Source organism: Wyeomyia smithii, chromosome 3, assembly GCF_029784165.1.
Source record: "Wyeomyia smithii strain HCP4-BCI-WySm-NY-G18 chromosome 3, ASM2978416v1, whole genome shotgun sequence".
In the NCBI taxonomy this organism is placed as follows: Eukaryota; Metazoa; Arthropoda; class Insecta; order Diptera; family Culicidae; genus Wyeomyia; species Wyeomyia smithii.
This window is the reverse complement of record NC_073696.1, coordinates 89,856,945-89,878,577: the sequence shown is the minus strand read 5'-3', so window position 1 is coordinate 89,878,577 and position 21,633 is coordinate 89,856,945. Positions and strand designations below refer to the sequence as shown.

Below are 21,633 nucleotides of genomic sequence, written 5' to 3'. Positions count from 1 at the left end.
TGTGTGCTTTCAGGTGTTTGCTGCCTATTTGCAATTTTGCGGTATTGGACTACGAAACGCTCAACTGTACGAAAAATCCCAACTGGAAGTGAAACGAAATCAGGTCCTACTGGACCTGGCCCGGATGATTTTCGAGGAGCAGAGCACCATCGAGCATATGGTGTTCCGAATATTGACCCACATGCAGAGCTTAATTCAATGCCAAAGAGTTCAAGTAAGCTGGCGAGGACTTTCCGCCTAACAAAATTCATTTTAACGTTTTTTTCAACCATTTAATTCAGATCCTATTGGTGCACGAAGCGTCAAAAGGAAGCTTTTCGCGCGTGTTCGATTTTGAAGCCACTGATCTCAGCGGAGACGAGAGCGACCCCAGGACGAGTCCATTCGAGTCCCGATTTCCTATCAATATAGGCATCACCGGCTATGTGGCTACGACCGGCGAGGTGAGTTTCGTAATTATAACTACTATAAAACTTTGAAAACTCATCCGTGTGCTTACATTCTTTGCTTGAATTTGTTTTCGTTTCCGCACAGACTGTAAATATTTGCAACGCCTACGAGGACGACCGGTTCGATCCGAGTGTGGATGAGGGCCAAGGCTTCCACCACAAAACCATTCTCTGTATGGCGATCAAAAATTCTCTAAGTCAAATTATAGGTGTAATACAGCTAATCAATAAGTTTGATGAGCTAGTAAGTATGGCCGATTCTGCGACTGGCCCTGTAATGTTGTTGGAATTTTTCAGACTTTTACCAAAAACGACGAAAATTTTGTGGAAGCATTTGCGATCTTTTGCGGCATGGGCATTCACAATACGCACATGTACGAAAAAGCGATTGTGGCGATGGCCAAACAGAGCGTAACACTGGAGGTGCTCAGTTATCATGCGTCGGCAACGATGGATGATGCCTACCGGTTACGGGTAAAATTGGCAAATTCACCAATTTGTAGCGTCAACTAAAGCCATTTTTTTCTTTTGTAGCAACTTAAAGTCCCATCGGCTGCCTTCTACCAGTTGCACGATTTGAAATTCGACGATTTGGATATGGAGGACGATGATACGCTGAAGGCTTGCTTGCGAATGTTCCTGGATTTGGATCTAGTCGAGCGGTTTCACATCGACTACGAGGTGCTCTGCCGCTGGTTACTTTCGGTGAAGAAAAACTATCGCAACGTAACCTACCACAACTGGCGGCACGCATTTAACGTGACGCAGATGATGTTCGCTATTCTCACTTCGACGCAGTGGTGGAAGATTTTCGGCGAGATCGAATGCCTTGCGCTAATCATCGCTTGTCTGTGCCATGACCTGGATCATCGTGGGACCAATAACTCCTTCCAGATCAAGTTTGTTTTGAACATTATCTGTTGCGTTTGCTTAGTTGTAATTGAGTTTGATATTTTAGAGCTTCATCACCACTAGCTCAACTGTACTCCACTTCAACGATGGAACATCACCACTTTGACCAGTGTTTGATGATCATCAACAGTCCCGGAAACCAGATTCTGCTTAATCTATCCTCAGATGACTACAGCCGTGTGATAAAAGTATTAGAGGACGCGATCCTTTCCACCGATTTAGCGGTGTATTTTAGGTTGGTTTTGTGACAAATCATTTGTTCAATATTAGTCTAACTTATGTTACCTTGAATACCTAGGAAACGTGGCCCATTTCTGAATCTAGTAAAACCAAACGCCCAAGCCGCGCTGTGGCAAGCGGAGGAGCCCAGGTCGCTGCTCCGGGCGATGAGTATGACCGTGTGTGATCTGGCTGCCATCTCCAAACCGTGGGATATCGAGAAACGTGTCGCGGAGCTGGTGAGTTCCGAGTTCTTCGAGCAGGGAGATGTGGAACGGCACGAGCTGAACATTACACCGATTGTTAGTTTGTTAAATGCTCTCGACTTCCGGGAAAGCAAAACTGATCTGCTACTGCTTTTAGGATATCATGGACCGGGAAAAGGAGGACCAGCTACCGATGATGCAAGTGGGATTCATCGATTCGATTTGTTTGCCTATTTATGAAGTAAGTAGCGTTTTATATTCCTCTTTTGTATAGTGACGTTTATCTACATTAAGGGGGGACCCTACTCTGTAAAGTTGAAAAATAATGAATTTGTTTTCCGGATGCTTAGAGTAAGGTGAAGTGTTCGGGTGTTTTGGCCTTTGATTAAGGTATATGTGAAATGTATTTTGCATGTTGTGGATGTAAATCTAGTAAAGGTGCTGCCACACGAAGCACGAAAACTATGACATAGTTCCCTATGGCTCAAAAGTATGCAGTATTGCGGTATAGCGCGGGATTGTACTGTCAAAAGCGATAACATAGAAACTCTGAGCTAATCCGTCATGACCGGATAGTTCATAGCCTAGTATTCCGTGATGAAAAAATGCTATATACTATTAACTATGACTTAGAAACTATTGCAGTTGTGTATTAGCGTCCGTGTGGCGGCACCTTAAGTATTACGATGTTGGCAGCGTTTACAGAATCATCTTACAGAAGCATCTACAGAACCGATTTGGCTGAAATTTTGTTTTAGCATGAAAAAATAGATTATCTAACTTGTTACATAACCGTTTTACGATATCTGAATTTTGCATTTTTAATAATTTTAAAATGATAATTCTTCATGACAAAAAAACTATTTTTTACTAAAATGGCCGCCATTCTAGCAATTTTTGGAATTTTTGAAAACGGGTATGTAACAAGTTAGATGATCCATTTTTGCATGCTCAAACAAAATTCCAGCCGAATCGGTTCAGTACATGCTGAGAAAAACTTCCACCAGTTGAAAAACATGGTCTCTGCATATGCCATACGAAAATACGAAAAGCAGCAAGCGGTGGAACATATTTATAAATACTAATTTATATAAATATTGAATGAGTAAATTGAAAAAAAAAAAAATGCAAACCTGTTTCATAAAATATTCCTGAAATCGTCTAGTCGGTAACGATTTATATCAAGTTTTTTCAATCTGCATTTAAGAAAACCTATTCCAATTTTCCTAAGGACTTTAGGTTTTCAAGATTGTCTTTCAAGAACGCCAAGAAAATTTTCAATAACACATAAAAATTAAAGACGCCAAATGTCTGTGTCGGTGATTTTGCCGCCCTCCCCCACTCCCCCCCTCTACTGCCGTGAGATGACAATGTGACGTAGATCCAAGTGATCAGTTTTTCAGTACGGCCCAAAAACGAAAGAATTCTTCGTCACTTTTGTATGGAAATGTGTGCCAACGTCACTTTGTTTTTTTGATTTTATGCAACGTACGAATAAGTAACAACGAAAAGGAAGATACCAAAAGATAGATCTTCGAATACTGAACAAATTGGCATGAAAAACTCATATTCGAGAAAGTGGCACTTACGTCACTTTGTCATCTCACGGCAGTCTAGTGCTCAAATTAATTTTTAGACGGACTTCGAAAAAAACACTATGAAGCTTTATGAACATTTTTCAAGTTCTTATTGAAGCATTTTAGAGATTCAACTGAAGACCGTCGAAAGGCGGCAGTGGGCACTAGAGGGTTAATAAGAAGATTGATGTTCCATGTATTAACTAATTAAAACCTAATGTAATATCTGTTGAAATTGGTGCATGAACGCTGTTCCCGGTCCACAAATTTTCGTGGAGACTTTTGTGTTCAATGAATTCAGATACAATTTCAAAATTCCATAATGATTTATAATTATATCACACATTTAATTTCGGAGTATTTCTTGTTAAACGTACATTTTGTACTGAACATCTATAGCAGATGTTGTATAATAACTCTTCCCTTAGCTTCACCAACATCGAAACTTATTGATATGTATTATAAGTTTCACCAACATGAAACGCTTTTTCAGCGTGTTCAATCTGAGAAGCTGGGCGGCTGTTAATTTTTATCCGAAAAATCCATCAAATTTTCCCATCATTAGCCTTGGACCGATTTCGCTGTATGCGCTGGTGCACAGTTTAGCTGAAACACATAGCGGTCATCTCGGAAGAGCTTGTGAAGACTCGGGGTCACAATTTTCTTCAAAACATCCATTACATAATAAACAACGTTGACGCCTTTGTCTATGAAAACCAGTGGAAGCTTGCCTCGCTTGCAAGTTGTCCCAAAAACCATCACTGCAGCTGAATGCTAGTATGTTTCTTAGGAATGTTATTTCAATGCTGCATGCATGGTTTTCTAATATTCATTGAATTTATCAGATAAAATGCGTAAAATGTTTCTGAGTGGGCCAAAATATACAGGTGGGCCAAATTATCTGTCAATTAGCTACCACTGGCGTGTTGGTGGTTGGCAACGCACTCGGGACACAAGAAGGACCCAGCATATCCGAACCTGTGCAGATATTGCCTTAAGCAGCCATGACCCGACTGGATCTGTGCCAGTAGGCTGTTCACTTCACCATGGTGCCTCCCGACCCAACCGAATACCTCTGGAATGAGTCGATACCTTCGTGGAATTAGACCATTCCCGCTGCCATCAAGACATCTCCTTGTGTCACGTTGGTCGAAGCATTCTCTGTCCTCCTTAATGGCGATACTAGACATCATGCCAGATAAAACACATATTGTGTCGTATGACACAGTACGGTACGCACTCGCACTCAGGCACATAAGGCTGTAGGTATTTTCCAGTTTGCCACGGTCTCTGTTAGTATCTAGAGCTCTGGACCACACTGGCCCACCATACCTAAGTATGGACGAAACCAGGCTGGCAAGAAGTTTTCGTTTGACGCCATACACCGCTGAGCTATTGAGCATAATATGAGATAGTGCTGCAATAGCCGATGAGGCCCTCATACGGGAAAGTCGACGTGGCTCCCAAACGTGAACTTGTCATCGACCATAAACCCCAAGAGCTTCAGAGATTGCTTTAAGAGAATGGTGCAGTCTCTGGCTCTGATCACCGCCTGTTGCTCCGATTTACGGTTGTTCACAACCGTGATCTCCTTATGCGCTAGCTCCAGTCTCCAACATTGCGTATACAGTGCGTGGTCGTCAACTCGGCCTTCTCGATGGACTCGCCGTAGATCTTCAGCGTCATGTTGTCTGCAAAGCCGACTAGACGAACTCCCACAAGAAACTTGAGTTTCAACACACCGCACAGTGGTCCAATAAGGCAAAAAGTGGAACTTAATTCTATTGCGCCTTTCATCTTCATCCTAGATTAATAATGTCTTCGGAGCAAATGTTTGTATGAATGACCCGCATAATCGCAAATTATCAAAAATAAGAAAAGTTTACTATACGAAAAATAGAAAAATCAACTTTTTTGTGTTAGGAGATAAAAGAATAGTTTATTCGGCAAAGTTGTAGAAAATTTAAAAATATGAAACTTTGTTGAACAAATGGAAATCCTATCTTTTTTCGGTACAAAGTTATAAAGTATATTACATGGAACTTATTTGAAAGCTAGTTTCTTGTACTCAACTTTTGTTAGTTGCATTTTACACGAAAGTGAAGTTCATAGTAATTGTTAGGGTATACAAAACACATATTTTTGCCGAAGATCATATATCTCCAGGACTTTTCCTTACAAAGTTATATCATATTTTAGCTTATTTTTCCGATAACTTCAAGAACCATGACGTCAAAACTTTTCCTTGAAGTTAAGCTGAAGTACTATAAACTCCTTTAGGTTTCATTTGTCCCAATCCACTCATATTAGAGTACGGCGAGCATATATTGCAGTGGGTTTCCATATATCAAATATACTAACTTTTTTGTGTTAAGAGATAGAGAAATGATTTATTCGGCAAAGTTTTAGAACGTGCCAAAATATTAAACTTTGCTGAACATCATCATCAAATTCCTATCTTCATTGGGTACAGAGTTACAGAGCATTTTCTATAAAAGTTACTTAAAGTTAATTTTTTGCACTCAACTTTTGTTAGTTGCATTTAACAAGTAAACGTCGTTCTGAAGAAGCAATAGGGCATACAAAACACACGATTTTTTTGAATACCACACATCTCCAGGACTTTTTCTTACAAAGTTATAGCATATTTTAGCTTTTTCCCATACGTTCTTGAAGTTATCGGAAAAATAAGCTAAAATATGATATAACTTTATAAGGAAAAGTCCCGGAGATATGTGATCTTCGGCAAAAATGTGTGTTTTGTGTGCCCTAACAATTCTTTCGAGCTACACTTTCGTGTAAAATGCAACTGAGAAAAGTTAAGTACAAAAAACAAACTTTTTAATAATTTCCATGTAATAATTGTAATAGCTTTGTACCGAAAAAAGATAGGATTTTCATTTGTTCAACAAAGTTTCATATTTTTAAATTTTCTACAACTTTGCCGAATAAACTTTTCTTCTATCTCCTAACACAAAAAAGTTGTTTTTTTTTGTTTTTCGTATAGTAAATTTTTCATATTTTTTGACAATTTACGATTACGCGGGTCATTCATACAAACAACTGCTCTGAAGACACTAGTAAGCTAGGATGAAGGTGAAAGGCGCTATGGAAGTAAGTTCCACTTTTTGCCTTATTGGACCACTGTGCACCGTTATACATGACATTCCACAACACCGAGCCCAGGATAGAACCTTGCGGACCTCCTGCGCTGATTGGAACCCACTTCTGCCCCTCCTCCGTGTTGTACACTAGTAGTCGATTCTGAAGGATAATTTTCCAGAATCTTGTACAGCGACACTGGTACATGGATGCAAGCGCTATGAAGGTCCAACTGGCGCTATTGAACCTATTCATTGATTTTGGATTGCTATTTCCCGATGCCACGGGATCATTCGTAATTTACCTTACAAATCAGACGAAGGCCTATGTGGTATTTGCTATATCTAAGAGCCGACGCCATTGTACTCGATCCATAGCTGCTCGTCGGCAATCTTGCAGACTGCGCGTTACTCGCCACGACGCCATGTTCTTATTGGGTCGTTATTCAGAATCATGTTAACTGGGCTTTCGTTCTGGGGCATATATATTCAGATAATGGAGAATTTCCGGGGCATCGATTTTACCTAGAAACACGTTACCGATGAATTTGGCTTAAGCCTCAAATCGTCTCCGCTCAAGATTGATTGCGATCGCATCGATAGACAATGAATAAACTCTTGAAAAGTTGTGCGGATATCAATATGATTGTCGAGCCAGGTCGCACTTAATACCATAATATCGTCTTCACATTCGGTAGCCGTCAAGAAAAAATCGTCAATTGGTCTGAGGTCTGCGTACATTTTGGTAGTATATCAGAAGTCCAGGGGAATGATGATCAGCCAAAAGGCTTCATTCTTTAAACATTGGTGACGAAAAATCAGGTTGCCAAAGACTAGAAGTGCAGTACAGATCAGCGTTGGGAACAGATGTTACAAAACTGTACTTGCCGTGAATAACATTTTGGAAGCCTCGTTTCCCACTTCCACTTGAAGAACGACTGATAAACACAGGCAGGAAAAGCTCGACAACGGCGAGGTATCGGAGGCTTCTATATAACGTGAGTTAGTGCATTCCAGTTAGGGTGACAGCGAAAAGGGTTTTGTCAAATTTCGAAAACCGACCATGTACATTTTGTTTATCGGTCCAAAAAATCATCTGTGCAAAATTTCAGCTCAATCGGACTTGATTTAAGGGTGCCTCAAAGCGCTCAAAGTTGGGTTTTTTTGACCCTCGAAAATCAACCAACAAATGCACTCCCCATTAAATTGTGAAAATCGAAACTTTATTTTCGATGCCAAATGTCTCAAAAATTCATGAAACGTGGAATTCTGGTGTTATCTCGAAAAAAAGTTTTGACCGAAAATCGACTTTCTGAGAACTTGCCAATTTCTGGGCAACCGAAGGCTTAATATGGAATATTTTAGAACTGGCTTTTAAAATTACTCACAATTCGTTCCAAACCAAATGTATATTATTTTAATGTTCATTAGGTATCTTAGACTTGACCCCTTGGTAGATTTTCGAGGGGCGAAAATTCACAACTTTGAGCTGAAATTTTACACAGATGATTTTTTTGGGTCAATGAACAAAATGTGCATGGTCGGTTTTTGAAATTTGATGAAGAATTTTTTTCCATACAGGCATTCCTAATCCCAGTGTCCTGATGGTAGGTTGGCCAGCACACGATGAAAATTCGGTCGGTGGACTAGAACACGGAAGCTGATCAGATACGTGAGTGCTCATAAGAATTGCGTTCAGACTCGAACGCAGAACCAGAACGATTCTGTAGGATGCTAAATTATTCCGATGATGACTACACTGCGGAACTGGATCGAGAGGGTCCCCCCTGGCGCAACAGGCAGTGAGTTTTGGTGATATCAACAAATTCCGGATAAAGGAATTGACAGCATTTGAGACCTCAGAACTGGCGACACAGTGATGGAAGGTGTATCCAAACCTTTTTGCCTTTCTCCTAGAAAGGTATAGCAATCACTGCAAAAACTAAAGGTATAAAAGTGCCCAAAAGGGCCAAATGTCGTATATCACTCGACTCAGTTCGACGAGCTGAGCATTTTCTGTATGTGTGTGTATGTGTGTGTGTGTAACGCTCTCCCAATCTCACTCGATTTTCTCAGAGATGGCTGGACCGATTTCAATGAAATTAATTGAAAATGGAAGGTCTATTTGCCCCATAAAACCCTATTGAATTTTATTGTAATCGGATTTCTGGTTTAGAGGTTATGTATCAAAATGTAAAATTCACGAAATATCAATATCTCAGAAACTACGCAACCGATTTGAACAAAATTAATTTCGAATGAACGGGCTACCTATAAAACCTTCAACTTTTGAATTTCATCAAGATCGGACATGTGGTTCAAAAGTTATGAAAAGAAACGTGTTCTCAAGACTATTTAATCTCACTCATGTTTCTCAGAGATGGCTCGACCGATTTTCATAAAATTGGTGTCAAATGGAAGGTCTAGTTGCCCCATAAGACCCCATTGATTTTTTTTGCAATCGGACTATTACTTTGCCTGTTATGTTTAAAAATGTGAAATCCAGCTATGAAAAGTAAAATATTCACAAGACAACTTTAACTCACTCACTTTTCTCAGAGATGGCTGTACCGATTTTCAATAATTAGTGTCAAATGAAAGGTCCAGCTGCCTCATAACACCCTATTGAATTTAACTGTAATTGGACTGTAACTTCGTCTGTAATGTATCGAAATGTGAAAATCACGAAACTTCATTATCTCAGAAACTACACAACCGATTTGAACAATATTGATATCAGATGAACGGGCTAGTTAAGGGTTAACTGATGAATTAGGATTGAAAAAGTGGTTTCATAATTCGGCTGCTTTATACGTTCCCATTTCATTCGATTATAATCGAACTTAAGCAACCGTTATACCGTACAGAACAATGAGTCTATTATCTCAAAGATTACACGACATATTCAACATAACTAGCGTCATACGAACGAGTTATCTGTTAAACTTACAAACTTACTTCATAACAACTTGATATGTGGTTCAAAAGTTATGGAACGAAAAGAAATTCAAAGACTATTTAAAACTATACCTGCTTTGATCAATATACGTGGCCTCAATATAATTTAAATGTGGTTTCGTACTATTTGAATGTTCCCGGTATCGCTCGTGATGAAATTGTTCGAAATTAAAAGTCATTTCTTTTATTTCGCTATTTCTCAAGCACTATCATTGCGTCAAATTTCATATTTTATACTTCAATTACAACATCAATATTTTAGAACCCAATGAGTGAATATACTTTTATTGGATTGAAGCGTCCATGTAAATCTATTTTTACAAATAATAAGTTTGAATGAGAAAGGCTGGGTCTGACCGCTAGGTGGGTTAATTTAGGTTTTTTTTTTGAATTGTCATCAAATTCACGGAACAATATATCTTCTGGCCAGGAATCAGAGCGCAGCGCGATGTCTATGAGGGTTGGATCCACCTCGATTTTGTAAGAGATGAAGCTCAATCTGGTCGTATCTGCTCCTCTTTTCACCAACTTACATGATCAGTGCATTTCATACTATTTTTAACCAATTTTTCAACTGATTCTGGCTCGACACGTGAATATGTCAAAACTGCAACCAAAAGAGCTCATCGTGCTCCGGAACGGTCAGGATATCGACCGAAATATTGACATCGTTTGCCACTCTGGTACCTCTGATGAGTAGTTTATTAACTGGTGAACTTCATCACGACGCCATTTCAGAGGTGGGGGACGACTAAGGTTTTCAGATTTGGCTAATCCTTGTTTGGCTAATTCGTTTTCGAGCTTAATTTGTGTGATTTCCTGTCGCTCTTCTATAGAGTTTACTTCACTACCAAACGAAGAGATTGCAGATTTGAATTGAGCACATTTTATAACTTTAGCCCCTTCATTGCACATCCAAAACAAATTGGACCTAGCGTGAACAATATTCAAAAATACCTGATTCAACTTCATGCTAGTGCATTCTATATGAATCATCCTATCGCAAAAACGCCATGCATGTAATGGATTCTTCATCGCCTTATACCGGTTAAACACAATAATCGCAAGCAGTCGACATACTAAAATAATTCCCGAGTAAAGCATGAACAGCCGATGGGATTGCTCTGAGAAAGAGATGGATTCTGCAGCAAGATTTATTGAATTCGAAGCTTAGCTTAGACCCTTTCGAAAGTTGTAGCAAGAGTCGGGCTATTATGCTAGTGCAACTTGTTTTTTCAACACTAAATTATCACAGTAGACTAGTTCTACACACTGCACTTTCTTCAAATGGCCTGCCCTCAGATAACTCACTTATCTTTACTTTACTTCACTTTAGCACGAAATGAGCCGAAAAATAACAATCGGTGATAAATCAATCAAAACTACAGAGCTGGGCCACGGCGATGTAAACAAAGTGCAGCTACACGGAGCAAAAATTTGTTTCCCCCAACAACTTTCACATGTCAAATTTGGTTCCATATTTGTTTGATTAGTTTTCGAGCTATGCAAAAACTTGTGTTTCATTTGTATGAAAACCCTCCTCTTCAGAGAAGGGAGGAGATTCAAACCACCATTGAAATATTTCATGCTTTCCAAAACCTCCACATGCCAAATTTGGTTCAATTTTCTTTATTAGTTCCCGAGTTGCCCAGAAGTTTGTGTTTCTTTTGTTTCAGAACCCTTCCTTACAGAGGAGGGAGAAGTTTCAAACTGTCATAAGAACCTTACACGGCCGCAAAACCCCCCTAAATACAAATTTTCACGCCACTTGGTTCAGTAATTTTCAAGTCTATATGGATCAGACAGACAGAAAGAACTCCATTTTTAAATGTATAGATTTAGTTCTTTTGTGTTATCATTCTATGTATCAATTTCTTTGTAGATTCCTTTATTTAATCTTTCCTTTTTTTCGTCTTCAATATGCAAATATTTATTTTATCTAATTTACATTCACATCTTTTCGATACTATCTTTATTGTAATTATATCTACATTTTTCATCTTATCTAGGTTTTAATAAACCAGCGGGCATTTTTTACTTCCAGTCTTCCAGTCTTTCTGTTTTTCTTAATCTTAAACATCACAGAACACTATGTTCATCGAAAGCACCACTAAACTTTGTTTCTTGTGGGAGAAACAGCAACGACTGCATGGCAATAATTTCTTTTTTGGTGCCAAATGTCTTAGAAATGGCTGGATTATTTCGATCGGAAATATGAAAAAACGTTTGTTATTTAAATTAAATTCCTGGGAGCTGGAAAGTTTTCGATCTGCAAGTCAGAAAGTCGAAGTTTTATGCATTTCTTATCCGAAATTTCTGTGCATTTTTTCATAGGTCACTAAAATGAACTTCGGTCGCTTTGAGCCTCCACATCCCGAAGTCCGATTGAGCTGAAATTTTGCATGAGGCCTGTTTTTGAGAAGACAGCGCTCTTTAACCCTACTACTAAACAATACTTGAAGGTTAAATTTTACCTGTACATTCCATTGGAACCCAGTAATACAGTAATACAAAACCCTAATATTAAAAAAAAATGAAAATCATAGGCTCTGTGGAAGGGTTTAAAACCCAAACACTCCTTCCCCCCTCCCCCCTTAGGCTACGCCACAGGAACTATGTTGAAAGAGTAAAATTGGTAATTCAAATAATGTTTTTTTCTTTATTTCAGGCATTTGCTAGTCTTTCGGATAAACTAGAACCACTAGTGGAAGGTGTGCGGGAGAACAAAAACCACTGGATCGAGCTCGCGCAAAGCTCAAAGGCGAAATTCGCCAACAACAATAACGACGACACGGTCAGCCGGAACAACAACAATAACAACAGCAGTTGCAGCAGCAGTATCAAAAGCGACGGTTTCCCGAATGCATCGTCGAGAAAGTCCAGCCTCCATGAGCAGCAGTCCAGTGAGAGCAACAAACGACCTACATTAGGATCACCCACAAGTAATACCCAATGCACCGTTGTTAGTAATTCACCTGGCACTGATAACGATAACCATAGTATAGGTAGTCACGAGATTAACTGCAGCAGCAGTATTGCCGAAAAGATTGTCGGCCGTCTTGGGCTGGATTTGACGACGACGTCTCCCTACCCGGAGGTTCCGTCCTACCTGGTGACCAAGAAAGAGAACGGCTGGATTCAGCATGGAAACGAATCGAAAATTAGGCTTCTCCGGTTGTCATCACTGGAGGGCAAGACGAACGCCAGCGAACAGCCCGTAATGGATCAGTGAATATCCGAAGGCGCGAAATTAATTAACTTCTCATATAGACCACACCGAAACACATGCATCCCAGACATAGGAAAACACATTCTGTATAGGGTAATCCAACAAACGAATTTATTCTTGTATCTTTTCTCTCGAGCAGCAATACCGTTTTGCACTGTGTTTGCACTTTGCGTGCTTCTTTAAAAAAAATGTTTTGAAAGAATTTTGTTTTGTTTCAACTTTTGGCGATTATGCTCTCTTTCTTTTTCTCTCTGCTAGCTCTTTGCCTTATTTCCGTTCACCAGTAACCAATTTTCATCATCTTTTGAAGAAGAGAAAAAGTTACGATTTATGCAAAAAAAAAAACAAGAAAACTGTCTAGGAGTATAGATTTGACCATCCATCCAAAACATGTAATTTTCTGTAAAATGTAACGCACCAAAATGGGTATATAAGTGTGTAATAGTCTCCAGATTTCTTACACAATTTTCACGTAGACCATACCACCTACTTCGGTGGGGTGTGTAGCGGTATAATAATCAATATCAAAAACGGAGCACTAGTCAGCAGATTAATTCTAATAGTCGGTAAGTCTTAGTATATTGTATGAAAAGTATACCAGATTACTAGCTAGAAGGGATGCAAACGAATGTATGCGATAGTTTGTACTGTACGCTGTAGTACGCAAAAGAGGGAATGCAATTGTATGCACGTTATATAATAATCGAAGAGTCAGGAGGAACAGCCGTTTGAATCTTATCGGTTCGATATGAAGTTACTGAACGTTACTTCAGTTAGTCGGAAGTTCCGTATTCTTTCTCCAAGTGTAGAGTGGTAAGTAAAGTAAACATTTAGAGAGGATTCTGAATAAAACATCTCCTATATTCGCTAGTGGTGCGTGTGTTCTGATACTTGGAAATAATGTCTCATCAAAAGAGTAACGGTTTGATATTTTCCGTTTAGATTCAAAAATGATTCAGCTCAAAGAAGTAATATTTAAAATTCAATTCTATCTCTATGCACAAGTTTGGTGTATATTTTGTACATAAATCATTTTCCACTGCATGAGGTGTTTCCATCAGAATTGATCAAATGGAGTCACATGGTTAACATGCGTTGAGAGGTAACGAAGAGTGGATCAATTATCAAATCGGTATTTTACAAAATACTGTTGCTTACTGAGTAGAAGTAACATTTGAGCTTAACTTTGTTGTCCTACGTAGTGCGCGTTTACCAGAGCCATGCTTTAGCTTGAAAGCATTAGCCAACATGCTTTTACTTGATTCTATGAAGGCTTTCTAGCAGATTTGTCCCATTCAGAACACCGAACATATTTCTCTTTACATCGTTCCACTTGTGTCCAATATGTAGCAAACCTATTTAACTTAGCAGTGCGCATGCTTCCAGCAGCAGGTTATGATAACTTGTTGCTTGTGGCGTCAAGGAAGCCGCTAGCTGTTCGTTGGTCTCGAACAGCAGCGAACTCCCACACACGGCGCGCCAAGGATGATGCATCCATCGGATAGTTAAATACTGTTCTTTTTTCTCACACTAGACCAGCGCCGAAGCGTTGCAGTTTCCTACCCGAAGAGAGTTTCTCCTATGAGAGCCGAACGGAAAGCTTTCCTAGACTTACAGTTAGAGAGAGCATACTGGTTGCAGTCGCTGTTAATTTGGACGTTATCTATTTTCTGACAGATTAGTTTATGAGCAGTGTCAGAGTACGGCAAAAATTATATCTAGAAATATTTTTGCTATTAATTGGAATTTCTGCTCAACGCAGAGAACTTTTTTCCATTGGCAGTCGGATGGAGAAAGTTCGGCAGCGTGGTTGAGCACCAGGAAACTTTGCGCTCGTAGTTTTCCAATTGTGGTGGTTTTTTATGACACGATAATTGCTACACACGTAGAATGATTTTGCTTAATTAGGTAAACCAACAGTACGTGACGCTTTGAGAAGAAATTCGTTTGTCTCGTGGCGAACGTGGTATGTTGTGATTCACTTATTCTTATAAAACACTGTATGGTGCCCGTTCACCGCTCAAACAGGGAAATCAATTTCAATTTCACATAAAAAAAGTCCCCAAGTTAAACTTTCACTAGCAATTTTGGTTATCGCATAGATAAATTGTGCATTTTCACAAAAAAATACCGACCCTATTATTTAGGGGAAAATTCTCTGTTAATAAATTGAAACGTATTCACTTCCAGGGGCTTCTATCACCGATAATAAAATACATATGAGTCCGTTCTCCGTTCACCAGGTCTCGTTTTACCGCTTATGATTCAACAAGATATTATTAGAAGTTTACATGGTTTTAAACGATATAAAATAAGAACAAATGGTACTTCGAATTGTTCAGATTTAAATAAATATAAATATTAGTAACATTTTTACGTTAGAAACGTCTTATCAAAGAGTAGCGCTGTTTCAAATTAAGCTCTATTTTTTCCTGAGTCCTTGCAATTTTAGTTAAGCTGAACTCTTTGCTCATACCTGTATTATTAATTTTGATGAGTTGCAATAAAAAACCAGCAATAATTTATAGCCAAAACTCTTACTTACACACGCGGAATTATTGTCGGTAATGTCAATAATAACAAAATTTTGACATTTTATCCAATCATGTTAACAATTTTATTTTTGTTCACTTCTTTGAAGATAAATACGGCTATATTGTGATACAAGAACTACAACAGACTTTCCACACGAACGATTGGTGCAATGAACGTATTGTAATATATTACATTTCTCTTAAAAACACTTTTTGCAGTGAAAAGTGAGCGAGAATGGAGGTCGAGCGGTGGACGGGCGGTGTATATACATGCAAATTGATTGCATTTTTGACTAACAATAGAAATTCATGTAACAAGGTAATCCAGCAATTCAATATACTGCCGTCTCAATCATAGAAGTCCCATGTTCTACACAAACCTTATGCACGCTGGGACAACTATGCTTGGAACGGCAGTATAACAGTGACTATATTTGATTTCGCTTTATTAGGTACCACAGAATTATTTCAGATTTTTTAAAACTAATCTTTATTCATCCATAAATTTTTATTTGATGTAATTTTGAACAGTATTTCTAACTAGTCACGGTGTCTCTGGTTGAAGATGTTATTTGAAAAAAATTAGTATTGCTCTAGTACTCACCATTCGAAAGCTTAAGGTGTCTCCTTCTATATGAAATGTTCTATCGGCGGGTCTAAAACAATTTTTCAAGTTGTATTGATTTGAATCTCGTTTAATTAATATTTTTGGGGCCTACTTCACAAAAATTGGATACAACTATTCACGTAAAGGACCCAAGTAGGCCATTTATTATCTCTTGTTTCGATTCGGGATCAACACGTGGTATCGTAAACCTTGCAGTGTTTGTGTTTTTTATAGTGGAAATATTGAAATGGAATGGTCTAGAATCACAAAGCACTCCACATAACACTTGGGATTGTAAATACCATTTACAAAAGAGCCACAGTAAGTATGGATTTACGGGACGAAATAACCACAAATTGATAAAGAACTGACATGTAATAGAAAACGATGGAGCATCGGGATTGCTCAAAACGGTAAGGGCTCGAAAATATTTTATTTTTTTCTGTTTGTTAACATTACCCACATTTCAGGCGCTCGATTGATTTACTGACGTCTTCAAGAGTTGTTTTCAAGAGAAGCTATCCAATGATTAGAAAGCGAAGATTGAGAATTTCTCGAAAGCGTGGGAACCTCTAAGTTTCATATTCTAAAGTATCATATTGAAGACTTTTGCGAGCTAACAGAATCAGGATTGAGTAAATACGGTGAGCAAGCTAGTGAAACTGTTCATTTTGATTTCAACATAACCTGGAATCGAGTGAAGGCTCCCGAAACGTCAGATAGCTATGAGCAACAACTCCTTCGAGCCGAAATTTTGTATAATAGCGGACATCTCTAAATTATTACTATTTGTCATATTTTTTGTTTGTAATTAGTTAAGTATCCAACTGAATCACTTGATAAAAAATAATCTGCAGCTAAGAAGCTTTTTCTTCGTCTTGTTTTTAAAATTTCGGGAAATCCCAGACATGATTTGACTCTAGATATGACCATAAACATATTTTTCATATCCTTTTCACTAGCATTTCAATTAAAAATAAGTTTGAAAAAAATTGTTCTAGACCCGCTGATAGAATATTTCAATTCTAGTGGTGTATGAATGGGGACACCTTAAGCTTTCGAATGGCGAGTATTAGAGGGATACTAATTTTTTTCGGCTAAGTTTCTTCTATCAGAGACACCGTGAGTATTTTGATAGTTAAATTGTTTTAATGAACATAAGACGATTTAAACTTTCGCTGTGATTCTCGTAATAACATCACACTGGTAAACACAGGTTTTACCCTAGAGCTCAAACTAGGAATAATTTAAGATTATAGTTTTTTAACCATTCCTGTGAATTTTGGGTACCTCTAGTGAAGATAAATTTTTCAGAGACTTAAATGAGGTATCCCATGAGTTAAAGGAGAAGCAACGAACCCGGCGAGCAATTACTCTGCCGCACTTTGAGGCACTTCTGCATACACTAGGGGTCCCAAAATTCACAGGAATGGTTTGAGAGCTATAATCTAATTTTAATACTTTATGTATTCAAGGCGCATCATGCACAGGGAGTAGGGTGCTTAAGCTTTGTAGTTTGCAATTACCTATGAGGTTTTCAACATTTAAAATTTTGCTTGCGTTTAATTTTTTGACGTGGGACTACGTCTTTGTTTACTATACTGGGATGCATTCTGTAAAATTGGAAATAGAACTGGCAAATGTTGCGTCAGATTTCACACGTTAATAACAGCATAACAGCATGATGGATAACAATAACCAATATGTTGTTGGATAGATATAATGTAGAACAATTTTGTAATATGCTAGTTATCACTCTAATTTCATTGCTAAGCGGTAAAATTGATAAAAAGTTTCAATGACAAATTTACGCGAACAGTGAGCCAATTACATGCGAGCATTCCTAGCACAGACGACGTGAATGGACACCATCCGTTCCCTGTGATATTCCCTGTATCAATTTCGAAATAAAAATTGACAGAGTCTCCCCGTCCCAATTGGTCAATTTATTTTTGCTTCCATGAGCTTAGACTAATATGATGTCTCGAGGGTAAAAGTTTTCCGAAAAGTTTGATACAATCCCCATTCTTGAACAATTTCTAAACCTGCTTTCAGAACCTAATAAAAACTGATGTCTTGAAAGAAAATATGCCGGTAGAAGCAATAGTACCAGAGGAGTAAAGAGCCGCAGGTCTCGCGTCGTTTATGATTGCAGCGGTACTCTTCTATTCGTACATTTCAGCGGTACACTTCTATCCGTACTGCAGCAATGCTATTCGTATTGCAGTGGTACACTTTTGTTCGTATATTTCTATTCGTGTGCAATCGAGGAAAAACTGCAATTCTGCTGCTGATGTTCATTGAAAGTTTATCTCATAAATATGATTAAATATTCAGAGTCTCTTTTTACATTTCAAAATTGTTAGATGATATTATTCTAAGCTTTACCCCAATAAACGTATATTAGCTGTCTTCGTAATACAACTAATGTTGTTGTAGGCAGATGAAAAAAAATGTCAAGCAAAAAAAAATGAAATTCCTGATTGCTACGAATTTTTACTGGAACTTGTTAATAATTTTGTTTAACATATCTTCTTATGTTTGCCAAATAATGAACCTTTGTAAGGGCTTCCATATTATTTTGAAAATAAGATTCATATTATAGATTTGACTAAATCAAAATTAAGTAATACAAAACCATTCATTATGATAACGTAAGTATTCTTGGATTTGGTTTTTGAGGATATAGAGTAAATTCTGACTTTGACGCATTACGAGAAATTCTTGATGCTTCTTCAACAAGCACGATGTGTTTTTGCCTTGTCAAATACATGTTGTTTCACACAACAAATACTACAGGCATAATATCGCCAAATACTAACGATGTTCTTTCGAATGTTGTTAAATAGATTTCAAAAATTGAAAATAAAAATACGTACAGTCGCTGAGCAAACATTCTGTATTCTATCTTATACATAAATTTTGTTTTTTCACGCTTCGATATTTTTGCCGTAATAATAGGTAGCTACTCTACTATCATCAGGTTTGTTGTACAGATCTCGTTCGATTTTGGCACGTTTCGTTTTTGGCACGGATCAATTTTGGCAACATAAAATCTTTGGACGCGTTGCCACTAGCAACCATCCAAGCGTTGAATTGAATTTTCGCTTCAGTCCGGTGGGCATCGGACAACACTGTTTGGATTGGTTATATAATTGGCTATTGAATTTTCTCTTTAGTCCGGTAGGCATCAAAAAAAAATTTAAATTTGGACGTGTTCGAATCGAACATGGCCTGTATTACACTAGTTGACAAAAAAGAAACAATATGCGGCTCAACAACTCAAAATAGTTGCCCTAGAAAGATTATAGCTTTTTAACGATTGCTGTGAATTTTGGAGCCCATTATGTATGCAGAAATGCTTTCAAAGAGCGAAAGAGTATCGCATAGTAATTGCTCGCCGGGTTCGTCGCTTCTACGTTATGTTTACGAGAAAACTCATTCAAGTCTCTGAAAAAGTTACCTGTTCTAGGGGCACCAAAATTCACAAGAATGGTTCAAACGCTATGATCTTTATTTTTTTCCCACAAATTTTTGGGCGGAAAAGAGTAGAAGTAGAGTAGCAGTGAAGTAGGAATAAAGCAGGAGTGAAATAAAAGTAGAGTAGAAGTAGAGTAGAAGTAGAGTAGGAATAAAGTAGTAAAAGAGTAGAAGTAGAGTGAGACTAGACTAAGAGTAGAGTAGGAATAGAGTGGGCGTAGCGACGGAGAGTAGAGTAGTAGTAGAGTAGCAGTAGAGTGAGCATGAGCATGAGCATGAGCATGATTGACCGCCCGCGGCTGCTACTCCGTTATTGCCAGATCAGCTGTAATTACACAGAGAACCAATGGATGATGCTTGGGACTAACATTCATCCTCAATGTGTAAAAACTGGTGACCTTTATCTTTATATTAGGCAATACCAGCGCCGGCCGCATCCGAATGCCGGTCAAAGAAGGAGTGTGTATAAAGGTACGTTTAGACTATTAGACAAGTCGGTCTAATTTTGACTACGGCAGAAATCAGTAGTCTGCTCGATTTACCGTTCGACATACTTTGTCAAACCCGTTTGTATGGCGGTGTTCACACTGCTTGCACAAGTCGAGAGGAAGAACTGCCAAATGAATGTCATTTTTCCTCCATTTGAATATTTGCCAGGACACAAAATCCGAACTCCGATCCTGGCAAATATTCAAATATCCGATCCGAATTCATTTCGTTTGATGATGTAACACCGCAAAAATAAAGCGCACGTGAAGACACCGGACCTATGACTCAATCAAGACAGAATCAAATATTCGAACATCTGTTTATAAAGTCATTATGCAACTACCGAAACGTATCTCTCATTGATTTATCTTAGCTGACTACACAATGTTACGAAAGCTACGAGAGTTGAGTCCACGGTAACGCCTCGCCACTCCTATCACTTCTTTGTGACCCTCTTTATACCGAAAATTATAACACGGTTATAACGAATCTGTAGAAAAAACGACCTCATGAAAGGTATCGACGCGAAGTCTCTAGATATTCGGTGACCCGGAGATCTGGCTTTGAGCTTAACAGGTAACGACGTTTCTTGTAAATTGTTCGTCTGTTCTTAAAAAGCGATTTCCTGATTTGAGACCGATTTAAAGCAGAAATAAACAATAGAGTGTTATTAAAGCCGCGCACAGGTATGTGTGGTATATTCTAGTGAAACGCAAAATGTTATACTACGCTATGTGGACGATTTGAACTAAGAGTTGGGTCACTACTTTTCAAAAACATTTATATGAGCAGAACTCTCCTGGGCCGGAGACGCGTTTACACCGAAGCATTATGCACGACCGCTCAATCCACGCCTACCGACGCGACGGAGACGCTCGGGAGCACGATATTTCACGCCGATTCTCTATTAGCTGTTGATGCGAGTGTTGCCTATCAAATAGAAAAATTGGCAAAGTTTCATGCATCCAAAGCCCCAATAGTTTAAAAAATGCAAATATGCAAATTGACCAAAATATATATCATAGGTTTGTTGACAAAATGCCAAACTAGTAGCATATTAGGTAAACAGGTTTGACAAAATGCCAAACTAGTAGCATAGTAGGTATACAAAAACCTCTGCTCAAAAGCTAGAAAAATCGAAAAAATTGAATCATAAGTTTTCTACTTCGACTAGCATCAGTGCACCATACTCCAAATTCCATAAACCACACCAGTACTCTCTGGGTGGAAACATCTCTTTTATTTTATCATTTCGGATCTGCGTCTATGAAAATTTAACATATTAAACAAAAGTTTGCTATGAAGTAAAAATAATTTTTCAAAAGCTAGTGAAGTCATAAATAGAAAAAGAATGACAAAGGATATCAAAACAGAGTCATCAAATATATTTCAGTTTGAAATTTCAAAACATTTTTAATATTAGGAAATATCGCAAAATAGATAAACAGCAATCGTGTGGTACACCTTTTCAAGCGGTGCAAAAAAAAAAGTTGCAGAACAGTGCGAAAGTGCTACGCCGTAGTAGCTACACATGGAAGATGAATTCGCCGTTCAATGGCGCACAAAGTCATCTCTAATAAAATCAAACTGTACTAAACACACTATAATACGAAATATAAAAATTAAACAATTTGATTCTTGTCGGCGAAAACTACTACCTTCGAGTTATCTTAGCCATCGAAGCAGCTTTCAGTGAACCAAACATGCCCCCGCTCGCACCGTTCGTACACGAACAAGCAGAGTTGCCAATGTTCCAGTTTAAACTGGATTCCTCCAGTTTTTTTCAAGTGATCCAGTCAAACAGTTTATTCCCAAAATCTTCCAGTTTTTTCAGATATTTGCCAGTTTTATTCAGTTTTTTATTCATTGAAG

The 21,633-nt window shown here is 38.3% G+C and overlaps 1 protein-coding gene across 20 annotated transcripts in view; it reads left to right on the top strand.

Annotated features, from left to right (window-relative positions):
* Positions 1-13,521, top strand: part of LOC129731640 (dual 3',5'-cyclic-AMP and -GMP phosphodiesterase 11-like) — a 328,537-nt gene extending 315,016 nt beyond the window's left edge. For 18 of the 20 annotated variants that reach the window (XM_055691783.1, XM_055691781.1, XM_055691799.1 and 15 more), the window contains 9 exons: positions 14-214; positions 282-443; positions 535-693; positions 747-923; positions 984-1,348; positions 1,408-1,596; positions 1,660-1,882; positions 1,944-2,027; positions 12,091-13,521. In XM_055691783.1, the coding sequence (XP_055547758.1) occupies positions 14-214; positions 282-443; positions 535-693; positions 747-923; positions 984-1,348; positions 1,408-1,596; positions 1,660-1,882; positions 1,944-2,027; positions 12,091-12,654 (2,124 nt within the window). In that variant the 3' untranslated portion in view covers positions 12,655-13,521. The remainder of the gene's footprint in view (positions 1-13; positions 215-281; positions 444-534; positions 694-746; positions 924-983; positions 1,349-1,407; positions 1,597-1,659; positions 1,883-1,943; positions 2,028-12,090) is intronic. The other 2 variants (XM_055691782.1, XM_055691786.1) reach the window with 2 other exon arrangements.
* Positions 13,522-21,633: the final 8,112 nt, after the last annotated feature.